Source organism: Brassica rapa, chromosome A09, assembly GCF_000309985.2.
Source record: "Brassica rapa cultivar Chiifu-401-42 chromosome A09, CAAS_Brap_v3.01, whole genome shotgun sequence".
NCBI lineage: Eukaryota > Viridiplantae > Streptophyta > Magnoliopsida > Brassicales > Brassicaceae > Brassica > Brassica rapa.
The window spans coordinates 25116805-25135836 of record NC_024803.2 but is presented as its reverse complement, the minus strand read 5'-3'; the positions used below and the strand labels follow the sequence as shown (position 1 = coordinate 25135836).

At 35.1% G+C, this 19032-nt stretch overlaps 3 protein-coding genes and 1 long non-coding RNA gene across 5 annotated transcripts; 2 read left to right on the top strand and 2 right to left on the bottom strand.

Annotated features, from left to right (window-relative positions):
• Positions 1–98: 98 nt before the first annotated feature.
• Positions 99–2368, bottom strand: LOC103840136 (polyadenylate-binding protein-interacting protein 11). 2 transcript variants are annotated; one of them, XM_009116606.3, is made up of 10 exons: positions 1811–2299; positions 1593–1700; positions 1458–1502; positions 1309–1381; positions 1109–1221; positions 968–1027; positions 829–876; positions 673–741; positions 518–579; positions 99–432 (listed from the first exon to the last, which is right to left on the bottom strand). In XM_009116606.3, the coding sequence occupies exons 1-10, from the start codon at positions 2177–2179 to the stop codon at positions 375–377; spliced, it is 1005 nt and encodes a 334-aa protein (XP_009114854.1). In that variant the 5' UTR covers positions 2180–2299; the 3' UTR covers positions 99–374. The 2 variants fall into 2 exon arrangements, with proteins under 2 accessions (XP_009114854.1, XP_033136200.1); XM_033280309.1 differs by having other exon boundaries at positions 123–432; positions 518–741; positions 1811–2368.
• A 2651-nt stretch (positions 2369–5019) lies between these two features.
• LOC117128252 lies at positions 5020–8946 on the top strand. Its single transcript, XR_004451528.1, has 3 exons — positions 5020–7791; positions 7875–7971; positions 8055–8946. It is a non-coding gene; the product is annotated as an uncharacterized LOC117128252 (long non-coding RNA).
• A 3416-nt stretch (positions 8947–12362) lies between these two features.
• LOC103840134 (putative ubiquitin carboxyl-terminal hydrolase 11) lies at positions 12363–16780 on the top strand. The gene is made up of 14 exons (XM_033280289.1): positions 12363–12548; positions 12633–12713; positions 12800–12954; positions 13092–13295; positions 13369–13513; positions 13588–13647; positions 13733–13831; positions 13911–14273; positions 14360–14500; positions 14564–14734; positions 14845–15102; positions 15192–15346; positions 15499–16300; positions 16394–16780. Exons 1-14 carry the CDS (start codon positions 12435–12437, stop codon positions 16538–16540), a joined length of 2895 nt encoding a protein of 964 aa, XP_033136180.1. The 5' UTR covers positions 12363–12434; the 3' UTR covers positions 16541–16780.
• A 105-nt stretch (positions 16781–16885) lies between these two features.
• LOC103840135 (glucan endo-1,3-beta-glucosidase 11) lies at positions 16886–18974 on the bottom strand. Its single transcript, XM_009116604.3, has 3 exons — positions 18687–18974; positions 17474–18594; positions 16886–17168 (listed from the first exon to the last, which is right to left on the bottom strand). The coding sequence occupies exons 1-3, from the start codon at positions 18736–18738 to the stop codon at positions 17097–17099; spliced, it is 1245 nt and encodes a 414-aa protein (XP_009114852.1). The 5' UTR covers positions 18739–18974; the 3' UTR covers positions 16886–17096.
• Between the last annotated feature and the right edge of the window lie 58 nt (positions 18975–19032).

Sequence of the window (19032 nt, the reverse complement as noted above, 5' to 3'; positions counted from 1 at the left end):
CCCCCCCCCCCCCCCAACCCAAAAAAAATGACCCCACAAAAAAAAAAGAGAACACCACCAAACTTGTGGCATAAATCATGTTCTTTACTTTATCGAGATAGTTAAACGGTACGAAAAGTAAATTTTCCACAGTAAGAGTGCTCTTTGATATGGTTCAAAGCTCTTTGACATTAAAAGAGTGACATCGAAAACTCTCAAGGCAAGACAAAAGGTAAAGGGAAGAAGCATCATCAGATCCCAGAGTTACACTCCCAAAACAAAGAGATGCAAACAAACATCTTTACATGTCTGTGTATGCTGTTTCGCAAGAGAGAGCGAGACACACATATATATATATATAGAGACATATGTGGAAGAAACGTGTAACGCTAAGATCAATGCATTGGATGCCTCGGTGATCTGGGACGAACAGGTGTCTTTGAAGGACTCACCCTGATGAGAAAAGAAAACAAACCATCACCAACAACGAAACAAAAAGTCTCGAGATACGAGATTGTGTTGTGTCGTATTCTCTAACCTTATCGGTAAAGAACCTAGAACAACTCCACTGCAGTTGAGAGCTGCTATCGCGCTTTCAGCCTGTAACAAAGATATAATAGTAGTCATGGTGTGCACTAAGCACTCATCAAGAAAGTCTGCAGAGAGAGTAGGAAGCATAAATAATGTGCTTACCATCACGAACTCTACAAAAGCAATACGAGTCGAGTGTTGATAATCGCCAAGGAGCCTCAGACGGAGAACCTGTTATTAACAAAAAAAAAACATCTAATTAGTTATTTCCTTCCCCCTGTTAAGAGCAAACAAAAAGCAAGCTCAAGAGTTGTTCACCTCTCCACAGAAGGATTCGAAGAAAATCTTAACGTCTGATTGAGTCACCTGTAGCAACAAGCAAGCACACGTGAGAAAGAGAAAGGGAGACACTTTCACTTTCATGAGGAAAGCAAAATAAACAATTCGAGGGAGTCACCTTCTTGTCAATGTTAGTGCAATAGATAGTTCTTGCACACATCTCTCGCTCATCTTCAGTCTGCAACAACAACAACAACAACAACAAAACAAATCATTTTTCTGAGTATCAAAGTCGGGTTAGTAAAAAGAAAAGCATTACCCTGGGCAAGAAAGTGGGGTTAACAGGTGCAATAGCTGTTTTAGATGGAAGGACTTTCACAGGATAGAATCCCAACATAGTCCCCGATAGATTCAGAGCAGTCATCGCACCCTCTATATATATAACAAACCAATACCAAATAACTTAAAACCATATCGACTACTCCAAAAAAAGAATATCAATGAAATGAAATGAAATACCTTCATCAGTGAATTCAATGAAAGCAAACCGAAGTACTGAGTTCGGGTCACCACATATGCGGCAATCAACAACCTGCTTATCACCAAACACACACAAACCCAATGATTTGAGTTTTTTTTTTTTTTCTTTTTGAAAGAGAGAGACAAACCTGTCCACAGTTAACAAACAAACCAGCAAGCTGCTCTTCAGTGACCTAACAACATCCACACACACACACAAGAAAAAGATGAGAAAAGTCACGAGGGGAAATGATAGAGAAGGTTTTAATTTTTTTTCGAAGAACCTGTTGATCGAGATCAGAGACATAGACGGTTCTTCGGATGACATCATCTCGCTGAGCCATGCTTGTTCGAGCATTCATCCTCCGTTTCCCTTGACCAAAGCTCTTCTTCTACACAGAGTCAAAACGAATCCGATCGGTAGTTTCAGGAAACAAAAAGATAAAACTTTTCGAAGACCCACAACGAAACTAAACACCTAAGACGATTTGGTGTCCCTTACCCGTCGGAAACCGCCGGTGTCGTGACCGTAGGCGTTGACTTCAAGGGGGGCATTTCCGGCAGCAGGAAAGGCGTTGTTAGAGAAGAAAGCAGCGTTGGGTTGTTTAGAGAGGGAGGGAGGAACGAACTCAGCAGCCATGGGATTGAGCTTGGAGAAAAGCTCCTGGAGCTCCCTCATCTCACGCTTGTAGCTCTCCCCACCATCTGACCCCTCCGATCTCCCCGGATGGGATCCCATCTTGCTGTAGAGCCCCTCCTCCTCCCCAACCTCGATCCTTGACGACTGATGGTTCTGATCATCCGAATCTTGACTTGTCGGCTGGACCACGGCTCCTGAATCTGCAGCTACTCCACTCTCAACAACCGCCATGATCCACGATTCTCTACAATACCCAGATATCTAAATCTGAAATTTTGGGGTTCACGATTTGAGGAAGACAAGGAGAGGAATCAGCATAAGGTGCTCTCTCCAAGGAGAGGGAGAAAAAGGAGAAAAAGAGAGAGAAAGAGAGAGAGTTATTACCAGAGGTTTGTTGTTAATAAATGTGTTTGATTGATCATAGTGATTATGTTAGGATTTGTTGTGTTACTTGTAACTTTTTTTTTACTCACTTGTTTCTTTCTTTCTTTCTTTTTTGTTACCGGAGTGAAAGAGATCACTCTCATTATGTCTCCTCTTTTTCCCAGTCAATTTTTGGACCGAAGCTAGATTGTAGGGACCTCGAACCCATTTTTGTGATTAAGCATAAATCCTTGAAATTGTGTTTTTTCCTTTTATACTTTTGACTTTAGTAAAGAGGCGGTTTAATTTGACACCCAAAGCTATTAAAACAGAGTTTGAGGACTAGAAAAGTATAACAATAGCCTAATCGGTGATTAATAGTGCTGACGATGGAACCTGCATTCCCATCGAGCTGATCCACACCCTAAAACAAGCACGATTCGTTATATGTCATGTTCGGAACTCTACAAAGCGTTATTGACTTAGGCCTAGCTATTTAATTAAAAAGCAGAGGGTAATCGGGATTTTTAATACTATTTAGGCCTATCTAGCTATTTAAGTGTTGTCTAAAATTTTTGCACTTGAATTAAGAAAATAATTATTTTTTTTTTTGTTTTACCCTATTTAAATATTATTTTGTTTGATTTTGTTAACTAATGAGTTACAAAATAAGGTAAAAAGTGGAAAAATATTTAATATTTGTCTTGATAATATAAACGATATTTATAATGATAATATTTTAAAAGTTATAATACATTTATTATGAAACGGAAAGAGTATTATGTAGCTATATATTAAATATGTTGTTAAGTTATATTATCCAAACATAGTAGGGTGATCTCCAGTTTACGTAATAGTTATTGCATTCCCAGTTTGAATCCTATGCAAAGCAGTGTCGGTCTGATATCAAATGGCCTAAAGCGCATTTGAAAAATAATGCCCTTTTGGTACCTTTTTTTTTCATTTTTAAAAATTAATTTGGTTTTTAAATAAGTTATATAAATATCAATACAAATCCTTCTTTTCTGATATTGTAAGACTGTTCATCAAATTTAAATATTCAACTGTTTTTTTATTTCAAACGGTTGTTCTATTACTCAAATTTGAAGTGGTCTCGAGAACAAGACCGGAACAGAACAACCAAAGTAAAACATGTCCCTATGAAAAGATCTTGTTATCTTAGCTAATGATAATAAACTATTTTATATAGTTTATATTCTATTTTTATTATTGATTTTCATATTTGCACATTCTTTTTGAACTTTGATTTTAAAAACCAACGACTAAAACATAATTTATTACTAATGCGTGAAAATAAGCGTTTGGATAACACATGTCTATTTTTAATAGAAACTAGACACTAACCCATGCATCCGCATGAGTGGTTTTCGTTGTTATATAAAATTCAATTTTTAGATAATTTTGGATAATTTTGTTTCGTTTGGGTTCCAATTTTTTTTGATAATTTTGGATAATTTAGCTAAAAATACAGATTCAATTTTTAGTTTTGGACAAAATATTGAGTAATTCATCTAATTCGATTCTTTTTGGGTAATTAAATAAATTTAAATAGTTTAGATAAAAATATTAAATATACCTTTATGATTTAAATTTTCTAAAAAAAAATCAAATTACTTGAATAATATTTTAACAAAATATAAGTTAATATTATTTAATTTATTTTTATTTTAAATGTATCCTTAAAAACTTGAATAATAGTTAAAGTTTTTAAAACAAATAATATTGTTAACAAAATTTTGGATTCTAAAAATTTGTTTGCAAATATTATATTTTAATATCATTTGAAACTATGTTTAATATGAGGTTGTATATGTTTACTAAATTACTATACATACATACGTTTAAATAAATAGTGGCTGCATATTATTTTACCACTAGGATCGGCCCGTCCTACGGGAGGGATGTATATTAAATAAAAACCGGACCGGTATAGTATATATTTAATATATATTTATATCATAGAAAACTATACATATTAGTTTTTTTAAACGTTTTGGTATTAGCAGACCAATAGAACTATACAGTTATATTTATATATTATTTTACATGTATTTATTGTCTATTAGAGTGTTGATCATATGAAGAGAATCTTATGGGCTTGGTAATTGAAATATGCTATCTTATTAATTAAAACTGTTGGTCAATTTATCTGTAATTTATTTTTTGGATTTCTGCTTATACAGCATAACTAGGTGTCTTTCTGCACCATGTGCAATAAAAAATTTTAAATATTTCTTAACAGATAAATATAAATTATATATAAAATTTGTTTTTATTAATATTGTAAATTTTCTTTTTCGTATCAATATTTTAATATAAATAACATAAACATTATATTTCAGAATATGCATGTATATATTTGAAATTATAATCTTAGATAGATTTTTATATATATTTATTTTAATTAAATATATTAAATAAATTTGTAAAAGTTTCATAATTACCAAAAATAATATTTATAAAATTTGTAGATATATAAGAAAATAATGATTTTACGATTAAATCTTATAATTTTCTAAAAAAATTGTATACATTTTTGAAAATTTTAGTAATAAAATTGTATAATATAAAATATATATGATTAAATTATATTTCGAAATTTATAAAACCATGTTTGAATATTTTTTCTTAATGATGATTTGAGAGTTATTCCCATATTCTAAAAAAAATTCCAAAAAAATAAATTGACATTAAATGTAATATATGAGTTATTACCATATTTTAAAAAATTTACCAAAAATATAAATTAACATTAAATGCAATTGTCCATGTCATATTAAGCTATAAGACATGTCATCAATTTCAGTAGCCATGTCATATTTGTTTTGTGAAATTGATTGTAGAAAGTACATGTGGCAAAATCACTTTGTAAATATAGTCTAGGGGATTTTGTGTGGCAGATAAGACCTCATATTGGTGGACGAGTATTATTGCAAAAAAAAAAACATTAATATTGTTGGAAATTAGAGAAAAGGTACACTCCGAGAATGATATTAGAGTTTCAGAAGACCTTTGGTTACCAACAATACCAGCAAGACCAGATAGACCAATAGCACCGGTGGTCCACCCAATGATGTTAGCACGATACTTAATGGCAAGGAACCCCAAAAGGTAGGATTCAGAGATGCTTGTGAACTATGTCAGTTTGGAGGATATTCCATTGATTCAATCTTTGGTCATAAGCCAAAGATATCATCGGGATGAGTATTGTTGGAGCTGTGCTAAGAATGGAATGTACACTGTCAAGTCCGGATACTGGAAGACGGTAGACCCTCGGGTAGAGCCGAGTATTACTAAACTCCAAGCCTTTGTCTGGAAGGTACAGCTCTGTCAAAGCTAAAACACTTTCTTTGTCAAACAATATTTGGACAATTAGCAATGACAAGCAACCTAACACATCGTCATATGCGATGCGACAACCACTGCCCCAGACGTGGAGCAGAGGACAAAACTATAAACCATGCCATTTTTGAATGTCCCGCAGCTCTACAGACATGGACACATGCAGCAACTCCAACTCCACCAGAGAAGTTCCCCAGTGCAAGCCACTATATAAACATAGATTATCTGTTTTGGCGGAAGAAAGATATTGAAGACCCTGAGTTGGATAAAGATCCATACTCTTAGATTATGTAGTATATTTGGAAAGCGCAAAATGATAAATTATTCAAAAGAATAGACAGAGACCCATAGAAACTGTCAAACATGCTGAGTCAGAATGTCATGATTGATTTGAAGTAAATCGCAAACAGAGAGAACCAGAGGTTGTACAAAATCATGAACAAGTAGTAAATTCTGAAAGATGGATGAACATGGGTAACTTCTTGGATGAATCATGAACAAGTAGCACAAAACCAGCAGCGAAAAATCTCACCCTTTCACTAGGAGCTGGAGGTCCTCTCATGAGGGATGGAATGATGCTCCAGCTATCGACGTGTCAGACTTTTGGCACCGACTGCAAGGATTTAGTTTTCATGATTCAAGATCCAGGAGCATGGCCTAATTTTTCCACGGAGTTAAAGGAGCTGATGAAACTGAAGAGTAGATTCACTAATTTCTCGATTGTCTTTATTCCTCATTCTAAAAATGTATCTTCTGATTCATTAGCTAAGATAGCAAAATCCTTTCATAGGGACATATACTACATTGGTTGTTCTGTTCCGATCTGGATTTTCAGACCACCTCAATCTCGAGTAATAGAGCAGTCGTTTGATGTTAAAAAAAATCTTTCGTTAAAAAAATTAAGTGAAAAAACGTGTCAATTTTCAGATGATGGATTTAATTTACGCCAAAAAAGAGTTATGAAAACTTGAAGGAAAATAAAAATAAAGTAAAGATACCTTAACAGACAACATGCCAGGTACATATTAACGAGAAAAGAAAAAAAAAGAACACGTCAATTACAGAAATTGTGATTTCTCCACGATTCTCTTCTGATTGTATAAATGGCAATCTCCCTATACATTAAAAGAGAAGTCACTTTAGTGATTTCTGCTTAGGTGGCACTCATATAGAGCTTTTCAGGAAAATCCTTATAATTCTATTGGCTGATTTTTTTGGAATTTTTCTTTTTCATTTATTTTTTTCACTCTCCTCCGCGTTTACTCAAACGCCGTCGTATAACCCAAATATATTGTCGATAGATGTTAAGCCCATATAATTAGATAACTTGCGCAAGATTGTAAGCTAATTTGCATATTAATAATTTTCCTTATTATTCGAATCAATTGCTTGCGCCGGTTGTTTTCGTATTTATTACATTACTTGCACAAGTTAAAATCATATCATATGCAAATCAATTTATGACAATACACAATTAATATCTTTCTTTAAACGATTTCAATTTTTATTAGGGGTCATTAATATGTTAAATAAATCGGCTTAATATATATATGAGAAACCCGAATGCTTAAAATACAAACATTCAGGTCTAACAAGAACAATGACAATGGTGCGAGCCAAAAAAAATATTGTTTCTTATGTGAGAGAATTAAAACCCCGTAAAGATACGTCGCGTATTGAAGTTAGGATTGTTCGCTTGTGGAGAAACTATAACAAAGAATCAGGAAACACCATTAAAATGGTGGTTGTTGATAAAGAAGTAAGTATACATCACACAACATGGATTTTCATGGAAGCATCGTTTATATACTTATTCTGCATTTATAAAACTCTTATAATTTTTGTGACCAGGGGACAAGAATTCATGCTTCAGTTGGTGAACAACTCATCAAAAATTTCTATGACAAGCTACGCGAGGGAGATGCGATTGTCCTCCAGTTGTTCAAAGTGTACGATGCAACTGGTGAATACCGTACAACGCCACATCCTTACAAAATTGGCTTCTTTCAAACAACTTTTGTTGGAAACTGATGATTTTCCAAGTGCAGTTCTCGAAAAGTATTTCGCTGACTTCTCTGATATTCTTGGTGGAAATCTGGATCATAGTTGTTTGGTTGGTGAGTTAGTTTCTTACGCTGTTAAAGAGTCTTTCACTTTGTAGTTACTTGTTTCTGATTTGACGCTTATTTTTGTTACGTAGATGTGGTTGGCCAAATAGTTAACGTTGGGTCTCTGGAAAACAAAATAATAAAAGGAAAAGACAACATGAGGCTCTTGGTTGAGTTGCGTGACCCAAAGTAAGACTTGGTTTTTAATCTTAGTTATACTTTGCTAGCTAAACCTTTATTAATTGTATTTAACTTAAGTTTATATTATACAGTAATGTGAAGATGATGTGTACTCTGTGGGGTTGTTATGCTAAACAAGTATACGATTACAGTAGGAGTAACATGCCGACCATGATTATTTGTGTTATCAGATTCTGTTATGTTAAAGAGTGGAAATATATATTCGAATTGTTTCAATTTGTGTAAAATGATTGCGAGCATAACATATTAATAAGATCAATATACTTTGTAGGTGCTTATTCCATATCTAACGGGTATAATTCAACCCATATTCTGCTCAACCCAACACTTGATTTTATTGAGGAGTTCAAAGCAAGGTACGTGTCATGCATCTTACGTTCCAGACCTATGGAGGAGTTCAATACATATAGATGTTTATTTTAATTTTTGAACGTCATTTTCACTGAAACGTTTTTAAATTATGTGTGATTATTTGATTGCAAATAAGTTAGCATATTAAATTGCAAATAAGCCAAAATATTTCAAAGCAGTCAAACAACCTAGAAAATTAATAATCGAATCAGCTACCTTTTTTTATTAGACCGGATATTAGTTCCACCAATAATCGTGGTCAACTTACCAACATGGTGCATATATGTCAAATGGAAAAATCTACGTTTAAGTAACCCAACCTGTAAGGGATTTAGTTTTTTTTTTTGTGAATCTCGTGGACTGATCTATCGCAGATTGGGGTTCATAGGTGAAGTTTCAAGAAATTGTTATAATTTGATTGGTCGATTGTTTTTAATTTTTATTTATTTAATTAAGATCTAAAAATTTAAGATAAGTCTAAAATCATTTAACATCACTTGCCATATAATCTAACGAATATTACAAATAACAATTTATGGAAACTAATTCTCGAAATTATAGAAAGATTAATAATGTTTTATTTATTACTTTTAATATTTATAAACTATAAAATACAATGAACGAAATTTTATATAAGATAATTATAATAGTTTAAACTCTACTTGATGAATTGTGTTCGAATATAATTATATAATAACTATTTTAAATATTACAAAATCAAAAAATGTTTATTAATATTATTTTTAAATTATTTATCGTAGTTTAAAGAAAAAATTTATCATAATTTTAAAATAATTTATAAAATGCTTACAAAATGCAAGGCAAAGTTGCACTTTCAAGAGTTAAGTCGAGATCTGGATTAAAAATCCAGATAATTGGTAAAGAAGGGAAGGCGCAGACAAAAACATTGAATGTTGTCTACAAACAAGTTTTTCAGAATATTCCATAGTCACGGTACGTAATTTTAATCTACTTTTTTTTCAAATACAAATTTTAAAATATATAAATTGTTACAATTATTTATTTTTTGTATTTTCTAGATGGGTTGTGATGAGTTAGGAGACCGATGACGGTATGTCAATTTAATATTATTTCATGTTCAATAAAATTTAGAAATTTATAAATCTATCAAATAATGTTAACCCGTCAAATTGCTTACAAAATTTATTTAATTTTTTGCAGGTTTCTAATTGAATTTGCTTTCTTTATCGAGAAATGTACTTTATAATTTATGTTATTTATGGATAATATTTTGATTTTTATTATATTTTCTTTTAATATGTCTACATAAATGTTTGTTTATTATTTATGGAAAAATAATATTATTCACCTAAAATAAAGAATTAAGACACATATACAATACATTTCTAATTAATGATAATATAAAATTTGTTACTTCTAAAACTATGCACTATTTATTTTATTTTTTGAATGAAAGTATCTTCGTAAACGCACAAAATATTTTGTGACGTTGCAATTATACATACACACAATATCTGTCTTTTCATACTGATGTTAATGTGTTCTCTCGTGAGGTGCGGACCGAGAGGGAACACAGAGTGCAGGCCGATCATGTTCTTATGTCTGCACAGGGTGCAGATTGGTCACCTAGTTTTTATTAAATTAACATTTATCTTTCGTTAAAATTTACTGAAAACATGTGAATTTTCTAGACGATGAACTAAAATTACACACAAAAAAAAATCTTAGAGGAAAAGGCAAGAAAATATATAATATACCTTACCTTCTTAGACAAATAATCTCTGTTGCTTCACCAATCTAAACTCGTTAAAGAAACAAAACAGGAAAAGGAATATGATCCCCAAACCGTTTATAATTCCATCCAAGACTAGTTAAAAATCGAAGATAAATACTGAAATACATACAATTTTTTAAAAAAAATTAAAAAAAAATAAACAACATACAGTCCTACTATATAAAAGGGACTAAATTCAAGGCTTTTGGGACTATCCACCTCAGCCAAAATATTCACATCCAAAAAAAATTAGAAATAAATGTCATTAGATTTAGAAGATAATTAACTAACATATGACTTTTGATATTTCTAGAAATTTCAAATTTATAATTGCTAATTTATTAATAGAATCATATATCTATATTGAATTATGTTCTATTTTTAATCATTAGACTTCAAGGGTAAATAAATTATTAATTTATAATATATATATAGTTTATAACTTTATATTGTAGTTATAAATAAAGAGAAAATAACCGGGGAGGGTGAAGAAGCTCATGTAAAATTATATAATTAAAATGGTAAAATGGTGAGTATGATAAGATGAATCTAAGAAAATTTGTTGTACAAATTATGGTGTTTTCTTCGTCCCACTATAATGATTTAAAATAAAATATATATTCACATAAATAAGTCAATATTTGTTGTTTTTTTTTGTAAGATGTTAAGATTATCATTTCCTAAAAGGTTACACTATTGTTTTTAAACAACTTATTACAGCAATGAAACAAAAATAACCAACAACAACTCAAGGTAAAAAAAGCCTTAAGGAAGTCTTATACAAGAAAGATAAAAAGAAGTAGAGAAGAGGAGAAAGAAGAACTTGCCGGGTAAGAAAAGAGACGGTCACGCATCATACGGTCGAGAGAGGCAAGGATGACTGATGAAGGTGAGAAGACAGTTGTGAACACACGAGCATTACGCTCTTTCCACAACAGGTAGATGGCTGACTGAAAGTAGAACTTGATGACTGGAGTAGCATGCGCATCTGCGTTGACGCGAGGTTGATTGATTCAGGCTGCAACAGAGTGTAAGGAGGAGAAATCCAAACTTCAGCAGCAAAAGGCTCCCATATCAAGCGAGAGAAAAAACACTCAAAGAAGAGATGACGGTGAGTCTCTATTTCCAGATTACAAAGGACACACGTTCCTGAGATATTTAACCCCCAACGTCTCAAGCGATCCTTGGTTGGCAGTCTTCTCCGCAAAGCCATTCATGATATAAACGCATTACGTGGAATATGTTCCTTGAACCAAATAGTCTTGTGCCAATATTTGTGGTTGATAGTGGTTATATTATTTTCTGACATTAGTATCCATATTTTTTTAGTAAACTGATCCGAAGAGATTAGTTTTTGGTGCTAACGAAACGAGGATTATAGTGTTTACTTTGGAAAAAGTAATAGGTTGAATGATAGATGGCGTGCACGTTTTTTCACATGGAAGTCTGCACATATATTAAAATTGTAAGATTTGAATCATAGAGAAAATATAGTGTATATGACTGAAGTTGGGCCATTCCGAAACTAAAGATGACTAAAATTCTTCTTTGTCAAAATGCATAGATGTTAATCTTATATGAATAGAGTTCTCCATTGCTTATAGCAGTGTAATAAACTCCGTGTGTAAAGGAGAAAAAATGTTATATAAGTGAAAACAAAAATTATGATTTTTTTTCTTGTGCCTATAGGCTCTTCGCAATTTGAAGAAGAAAGAACATATTGTGTGAAAATCTTTGACTCGGTCAAATTTTATCCAGTTGTTTATAAAACTGTTGTTATCTGATTCATGTAATTTTTCAGTGTTGATTTAAAAGCCCAAAAAACCCATCTATACTGACTTTTTGATATTTTTTCTGTGATTTGAATTTAAAAAGAGATAAAACTTTCGATAAGTTATGTAAACTCAGAACAAGTATTTAGCTTTAGAAAGCATTTACATGTTTCAAACTTATAAAATATACATATATAATGTTTAAAATTATGCATATAAATCCTGTGTAAAATGTGCATGAATATGTTTCTCTTCTTTAATGTGTTAATCGTACTATATATAACATTATTTTAAAATTTTAAAAAGTTTATGTCACATACAAAAAACCATCAATAAAAAATATAATTCTCCATCTACAACAAGAAAAATAAAAAATTATAAACATATAAATTTAAATTAAGAAAAACTAATATTGGAAAAACAAGAAGTTAATGTAAAAGAAAAAGACTGACAAATAATATTATAAATAAAATAAATTTATAAGACACAATCCGCGCGAAGCGCGGAAAAAATCTCTAGTATAATATAAAGAAAATAATATATAATATAAATAAAGAGAGGGGAATGAAAGAATGGCGCTAGGGATTGGGCGTTGTTTACTGGAGAAGAGGAAAGGGCATAAAAGGGATCGTGAATCTGACCACAAGTCTTCTTCTCCCTATCTTTGCCGGTTTCTCTCCAACGCGGTCTGGTCTTTTTGTCTCCTTCCTTCGATCTAGGCTTCCCGTACACATCTCCTTATATCCTTTTTCTGTCAAATCTTTTAACAGAGGAAAAAGTGTTTCTCCGGATTTGGGTTTCCTTCAATTTCTCGAATCTTCTCCTATTCTTCTTCTTCTTCCGATTCCACCGTACGTTGACACAATCATTGATCCCTCAGTCCCGTGTTTAGCCATTGAATCTTGATCTTTATAATCTATTGTATTGTATTGTGTAGTGTGATTCGATTAATATGGTAAACTCTGACTCCGAATCAATGGGTTGTGACTTTCCGTGCACTCTCGAGGAAGAGAGACGTATCGTGACGGGGCTGATGAGCGAAGCGGAGGATCAATTGAAAGAGGGCAACTTGTACTTCGTCATCTCAAACAGGTAACGAATGAATGTTTCTCATCTCTCATCAGATTGATGTTTCATTCTTGTGTATAAGCTTCGTTGGAAACTAGACAATGTGTTTGGTTTCACAAGTTTTTTGGATGTGTGTTTTGAGGTTTAATCGGTTATTCCAGGTGGTATACAAGCTGGAAGAGATGCGTTAGTCAAGAGATATCTAGTGGAGAGGCTTCAGAAGTTACTAGGCCCGGGCCAATTGACAATCATGATATTATTGATAGCGAAAGTGACGCTAGTGATCCGCAGCTTCTTAAGAATCTGGAGGAAGCTGTTGACTACGTTCTAGTTCCTGAACAAGTTTGGAAAAAGCTCGTCGAATGGTGACTGATTGTTTCCTCTGTCCTACGTAATAAGAAACGTCATGGTTTTGTCATACTTGTATATCTTTTTCAGGTATAAAGGAGGTCCTCCAATAGAGAGGAAGCTGATCTCTCAGGGTTTTCATAGTAAGAGCTATAGCGTTGAGGTTTACCCACTCTGCCTTAAGTTGACAGACAGTAGAGACGGAAGCAGTTCCATCATAAGGTTGAGCAAGCAGGTATGTGCTGTCAAGTGTTTTGTTTGTTAAAGTTCTTTTGTTCCCTTCTGATTTGGATTCTGTTGATGTTACAGGCTTCTGTAGGCCAACTCTTTGAGACGGTTTGTGCTGCCAGAGGGGTATCAAAAGAAAAGGTGTCTGCTCGAAACCTTTTTCTCTTCTTCCTTGTATAAGGATGATATGATATATATTCAACTGTTTGATAATGTGTATAAGCAGGCTCGCATCTGGGATTACTTCCAGAAGAGTAAAAGCGTACTCTTGGATCCTTTATCTGAAAAAACCTTGGAGGAATCTTGCCTTCAAATAGACCAGGATGTAAGTGTCTTGGCTCATGACAGCTTTTGATGGTGAAGGTTGTTTCTTTGTTTGGCACTGATGTATGTATTCCATGCAGATTCTTCTTGAAGTTGATGGGTCTGCGTCATCTCAACATGACATGAGCTCGGCGGGAAATGAGTTAGCTCTCGTACCTGTAGAGCCTACGGCAAATACTATGCTTAGCCAGGGGACCGTATCTAATGGTCACTCCAACGGTTCCATGTTTAGCCTCTGGAAAAACCCTTTCAAAGATGACGGTGGTTCCTCTAGTGGTTTTGGGAAAAGAGACAAGAGAGGCTTAGCAGGATTGCAGAATTTGGGAAACACGTGTTTCATGAATAGCACTCTTCAGTGTTTGGCCCATACCCCTCCTATTGTTGATTACTTCTTGAAAGATTACAGCGGTGACATAAATGAAGATAATCCTTTGGGAATGAGAGTAAGCTAACTTGAATTGGTCTCTCTGTTTATACTCTTTCCAATGTGAAAAGTTGTTTAAAACGAATCTGTATATGTAATGCGCAGGGTGAGCTTGCGGTTGAGTTTGGTGAACTTTTGAGGAAACTGTGGTCATCCGGACAAAATACAGTTGCGCCGCGTTCCTTTAAGACAAAGCTGGGTAGATTTGCACCGCAGTTCAGTGGTTATAATCAGCATGATTCTCAAGTAAGTTAGACAAATAAGAGAGAGTATGTTGAGAAACAAATGTCTTAACTCTTTTGTTTACAGGAAATGCTATCTTTCCTGTTGGATGGGCTTCATGAAGATTTGAACAAGGTTAAACAAAAGCCTTACATTGAATCCAAAGATTCAGATGGTCGTCCAGATGATGAAGTGGCCGACGAAATGTGGAAATATCACAAGGCTCGTAATGATTCCGTCATTGTTGATGTCTGTCAAGTAAGAAATCCTTCCTTGCCTCTTTTTTGTAACCTCTTTCGCTTCTAAACGTGTCTGCCCCTTATCTGTCTGTTCTTTACTTATATGCGTGTATGTGTTTTTACTTACAGGGACAATACAAGTCAACGCTGGTCTGTCCAGATTGTGGAAAAATCTCAATCACCTTTGATCCCTTCATGTACTTAACTTTGCCGCTGCCAACAAGTCGCACTCGATCAATGACCGTTGCAGTGTTTTACGGCGACAGTAACCGTCTTTTGACGCCATACACAGTAACAGTTCCCAGAGATGGTTCTTTGAGAGATCTAAGCAGTGCACTAGGAGCTGCTTGCGGCTTGAAAGATGATGAAAGCCTTTTATTCGCAGATGTAATGATTTTTCACGCTCCCTTTTCGTTGTGCTTAACATGTAAGAAAAAAAAGAAGACATCTAAAACGTTGTATTTTCTCTCTCTCAGGTGTTTTCTCACAAGGTGTTTAAATATCTTGACAATCCCCTGGAGTCTCTGAATGAGATAAAAGACAACGATCGTATTGTGGCGTATCGGTTCAACCAGATGCACAGAGGACCAGGCAAAGCCAAACTTGAAATTCTTCATTGGGAGCCGAAAAAGTAATCTTGCTTTCTTAATGATGTTTTTATTTAGAAAGTATACAAAGTTTAACGATCCTTAAAATGAAACGGAGGGGTGTATTTACTATATATCATTCTCTTCCGGTCTTGAGTTGGAGCTTCTAATGGATTGTATCTTTCAAATTTTACAGGTTTGGTATTGGCAGAGACACAAAGTATTTTGGAATCCCCCTTGTTACTTATGTCAACACAGAACCACTTAGTAAAAGTGATATTGATGCAATTATATCTGGATTGCTGTCACCTCTACACCGGACTCAGTCATCATCATCTACTGTTCATGTTGGAGAGGAAAACGGTCACATTCCAGATGTTGCTGGTGAAACATCTGGAATCTCATCACCTAAAGACACTGAAATAGAGGAGGATAACGCAGCTGGTGATGGAGAGTTATCTTTCAACGTCTTCTTTACAGAAACCTATTCCAGCAGTCTGAAGCCACTTGAGCCCGGTTTTGTTGCGAATCCTTGTAGTGCTACAAAGGTTGTAGTCAAGTGGAGCGAGAAAGAGCATGAAAAATATGATTCGAGCTCCTTGGATGTTGATCTACCTGAGATTTATAAATCTAGTCTCTTTCTGAAGAAGCCAAAGAAAGAGGTTTCTTTGTTTTCGTGCTTGGAAGCCTTTATAGCAGAAGAGCCTCTCGGACCAGAGGACATGTGGTACTGTCCTGGTTGCAAAGAGCACAGACAAGCAAAGAAGAAGCTCGACTTGTGGAAGCTGCCAGAAATTCTTGTGGTCCACCTCAAGCGGTTCACGTACAGCAGATTCTTGAAGAATAAGATTGATACGCTCGTGAATTTCCCGATTCATGATCTAGATTTAAGCAAGTACGTGATGAATAAAGATGGTCAGTCGTGTCTTTACGAACTGTACGCTGTTAGCAATCATTACGGTGGTATGGGAGGTGGTCACTACACTGCTTACGCTAAGGTTTTGTGCCATCTTATTTTTTTATATTTTTTTTTTCATTTCCTATGAGTATAATAATATGACAAATGCGTTATGTGTTGTTCCTTTCTGCAGCTGATGGATGAGAACAAGTGGTACGACTTTGATGACAGCCGTGTTTCAGCTGTCGATGAATCCGAGATCAAGACTTCGGCTGCATATGTTTTGTTCTATCGAAGAGTGAAAAGTGAATCTACGTCATCATATATGGATGAAGATTAGTCGAAGATAAGCTTTTCATTCTTCAGGATTCATGACAACGGTTGCTGCTTTTCTCAAGATTCATTTATTAAAAAAGAGTTTAGATTCTTAAGATCGATTAGAAAATTTTTGGGCAAACAGATTATACAAGTATCTAATGCGGGGGAGAATCGGCATATTGTTGTTCTTACCTTTTTTTAACTAATTACCACAAGTTAATTGTTTCAGCCAGATGATTTGGTCTGGATAGTTTATGTTTTACCGAGGAAGGACAAGAAACTCTTCCGTCTTGGCTATACAAGAACCAAAAGAGAATGCTTTTTAACTATTGTGATTTTATTGGACCGAATGTGATCATCACGAACGTTAGCATAATAAGAGTATTATTGATCGGGAAGATAAAATGTGAATTACATAAGGTGACAAAATGAATTTCTAACATAAATATAATAATAGATAAAAGAAAAAAATAGCCGTGAAAATAAGCTCCAATGGTATGAGTTTCGAAGAATGCAAAAACAGATATTGCACTCTTTAATTAACCTCTTTTATAAGTTAAAACTCTGTTTTCGTGTAATCAAAGTAAGTGTCGGGCCAATAACATGATCACCACCATTGACAATACTGCCTCTTTCCCTTTTCTTTTCCCCTGCAACAAACAAACGGTAACACATTAAAGCACTTTATCACTAGATTCATTAAACACGCAAAGGTAAAAAAGAAAGTAACGTCTCTAGCATTGGTATCATCACATATGTTATCTGAATATTAACAAGTTCAGTATCATCACGTCTGTCCATTTTCAAAAAAAAAAGAACTACGAAAATGGAACAATTATGAGCGCATGACAAAGTTGTAACGTAAGGTTGAAAAGGTTCGAATCTTTCACTTTACTCAACCAAAACTAAAAAAATATGGCAACTTTAACGAAAATGAAAATGCGAAGAATCTTACTGGAGCTGACGAAATTGCCAAATAACCGGTCGATGCACTATCTGGAGCCACCGGCGTCATCGGTAAAACAGGTGTTTTTCCTCCTCCACTGCTACTACTATTACGACCTTTTACGACATCGTTTAGAGTGAACCCAAGCGAGTAAGCCTGAGTCCCGTCAGGTTTAAACAGACCGTAGTTCCTCTCCGAGGTCGGACCAGGTTTCATGTTCTCGTTGAACAAGGCAAACACGTATATGATAAGATCGTTGTTCGGTCGTAGGGGCGTTTTGGTCTTTTCATTCTTCATAAGCTTAATCAAGTTTCCGTTATACCTCTTCGCATTCTCCGGCGTGGCTCCGAACTCGTCGTCGTCTCCTTTCGACGGCCACCCCGTCTCCGATATCTGCACTTTAAGGGTTTTATATCCCGCCGCCGCTAGAGCAGAGTAGACGGCGTCGATCTGCGCGAACAGCATGTTGTCGTAGTGAAACCCCGTGGTCGGATCCACGACACCTTGGTTCTGCTGGAAGAGGACGAAGTCGAGAGGGATCTCTTTAGGGCTTCCTTTGTAAGCGAAGAAAGGGTAGGCGTTGATCAAGAACGGAGAGTCTGTCTTCCGGTGAAACTCGAGGATCGGTTTGAGGTAATCTATTACACTTGGTGAAAACTCTCCGGCGGAAGGAGGGAACGATGTCTGGAGGATGGCGAGAGAATGTGCGGTGGTGACGGCGATTTGATCGGAGAGTCCGGCGGTTACTAAAGCGGAGTGGACCCCTTGCATCGCCGGGAGGAGACTGTCGGTGAGGGAAGAGTCGTTGAGAGCTAAGATCTCGTTACCGATGGTGATGCAGGTGATGTTCGTCGCCGGTAGAAAGGGAGTGACGTTTTGTTTGATCCATGTTAAGGCTTTGGAAGGATCTTTCATTTTGGAGAGGTACTCGTTGCCAAGTCCGACGATGAACTCTACGCCCGTGCCGGAGAATGCTTTGAGGATCTCTGGGTTTGCATCGTACAGTTTCACTTTCGTTGCTCCGATTGATTTCACTAGTGGAACTACTTCTTCCGGTGATGGGAGGTTATCTCCGATTTGACCGTAGTTTACTCCGATTGAAGTCACCGTCGTCGGGGAAAGAATCACCACTGTGTTATCACAATGAGGTCGCAATGTTAATAGACTGTGACTAATAAACACTTGTGATAATAAAGAAATAAGCTGTGATTAAATTTTGAACCTGAGAAGAGGAAAAACAGTGCAGAAGAGGGGTGGAAGCTTTTAAGCTCCATTTGATTCGATGCGGCGGAATCCGGGAATGCCGGCGGTGGAGACCGGCGAAGAGGAAGGAGAAGTGGTGATAAAGTGGAATCGACACGACGGAGACTTATTGCAGAGTGGAGTTTTGTGTTTATTAAAAATGGTCGGAGAGAGAGCGTCGGAAGCTGAGGTTGTTTGATGTTGATATATGATTCGTTATTACTTTTAATTATTAAATTGTTGATTTGAGATATTTTTTTACGTCGGCCATCTAAGGAGGGAATCTCGATGTAGTTTGCTTATAGTACTATTCTTTTTTTTTTTTT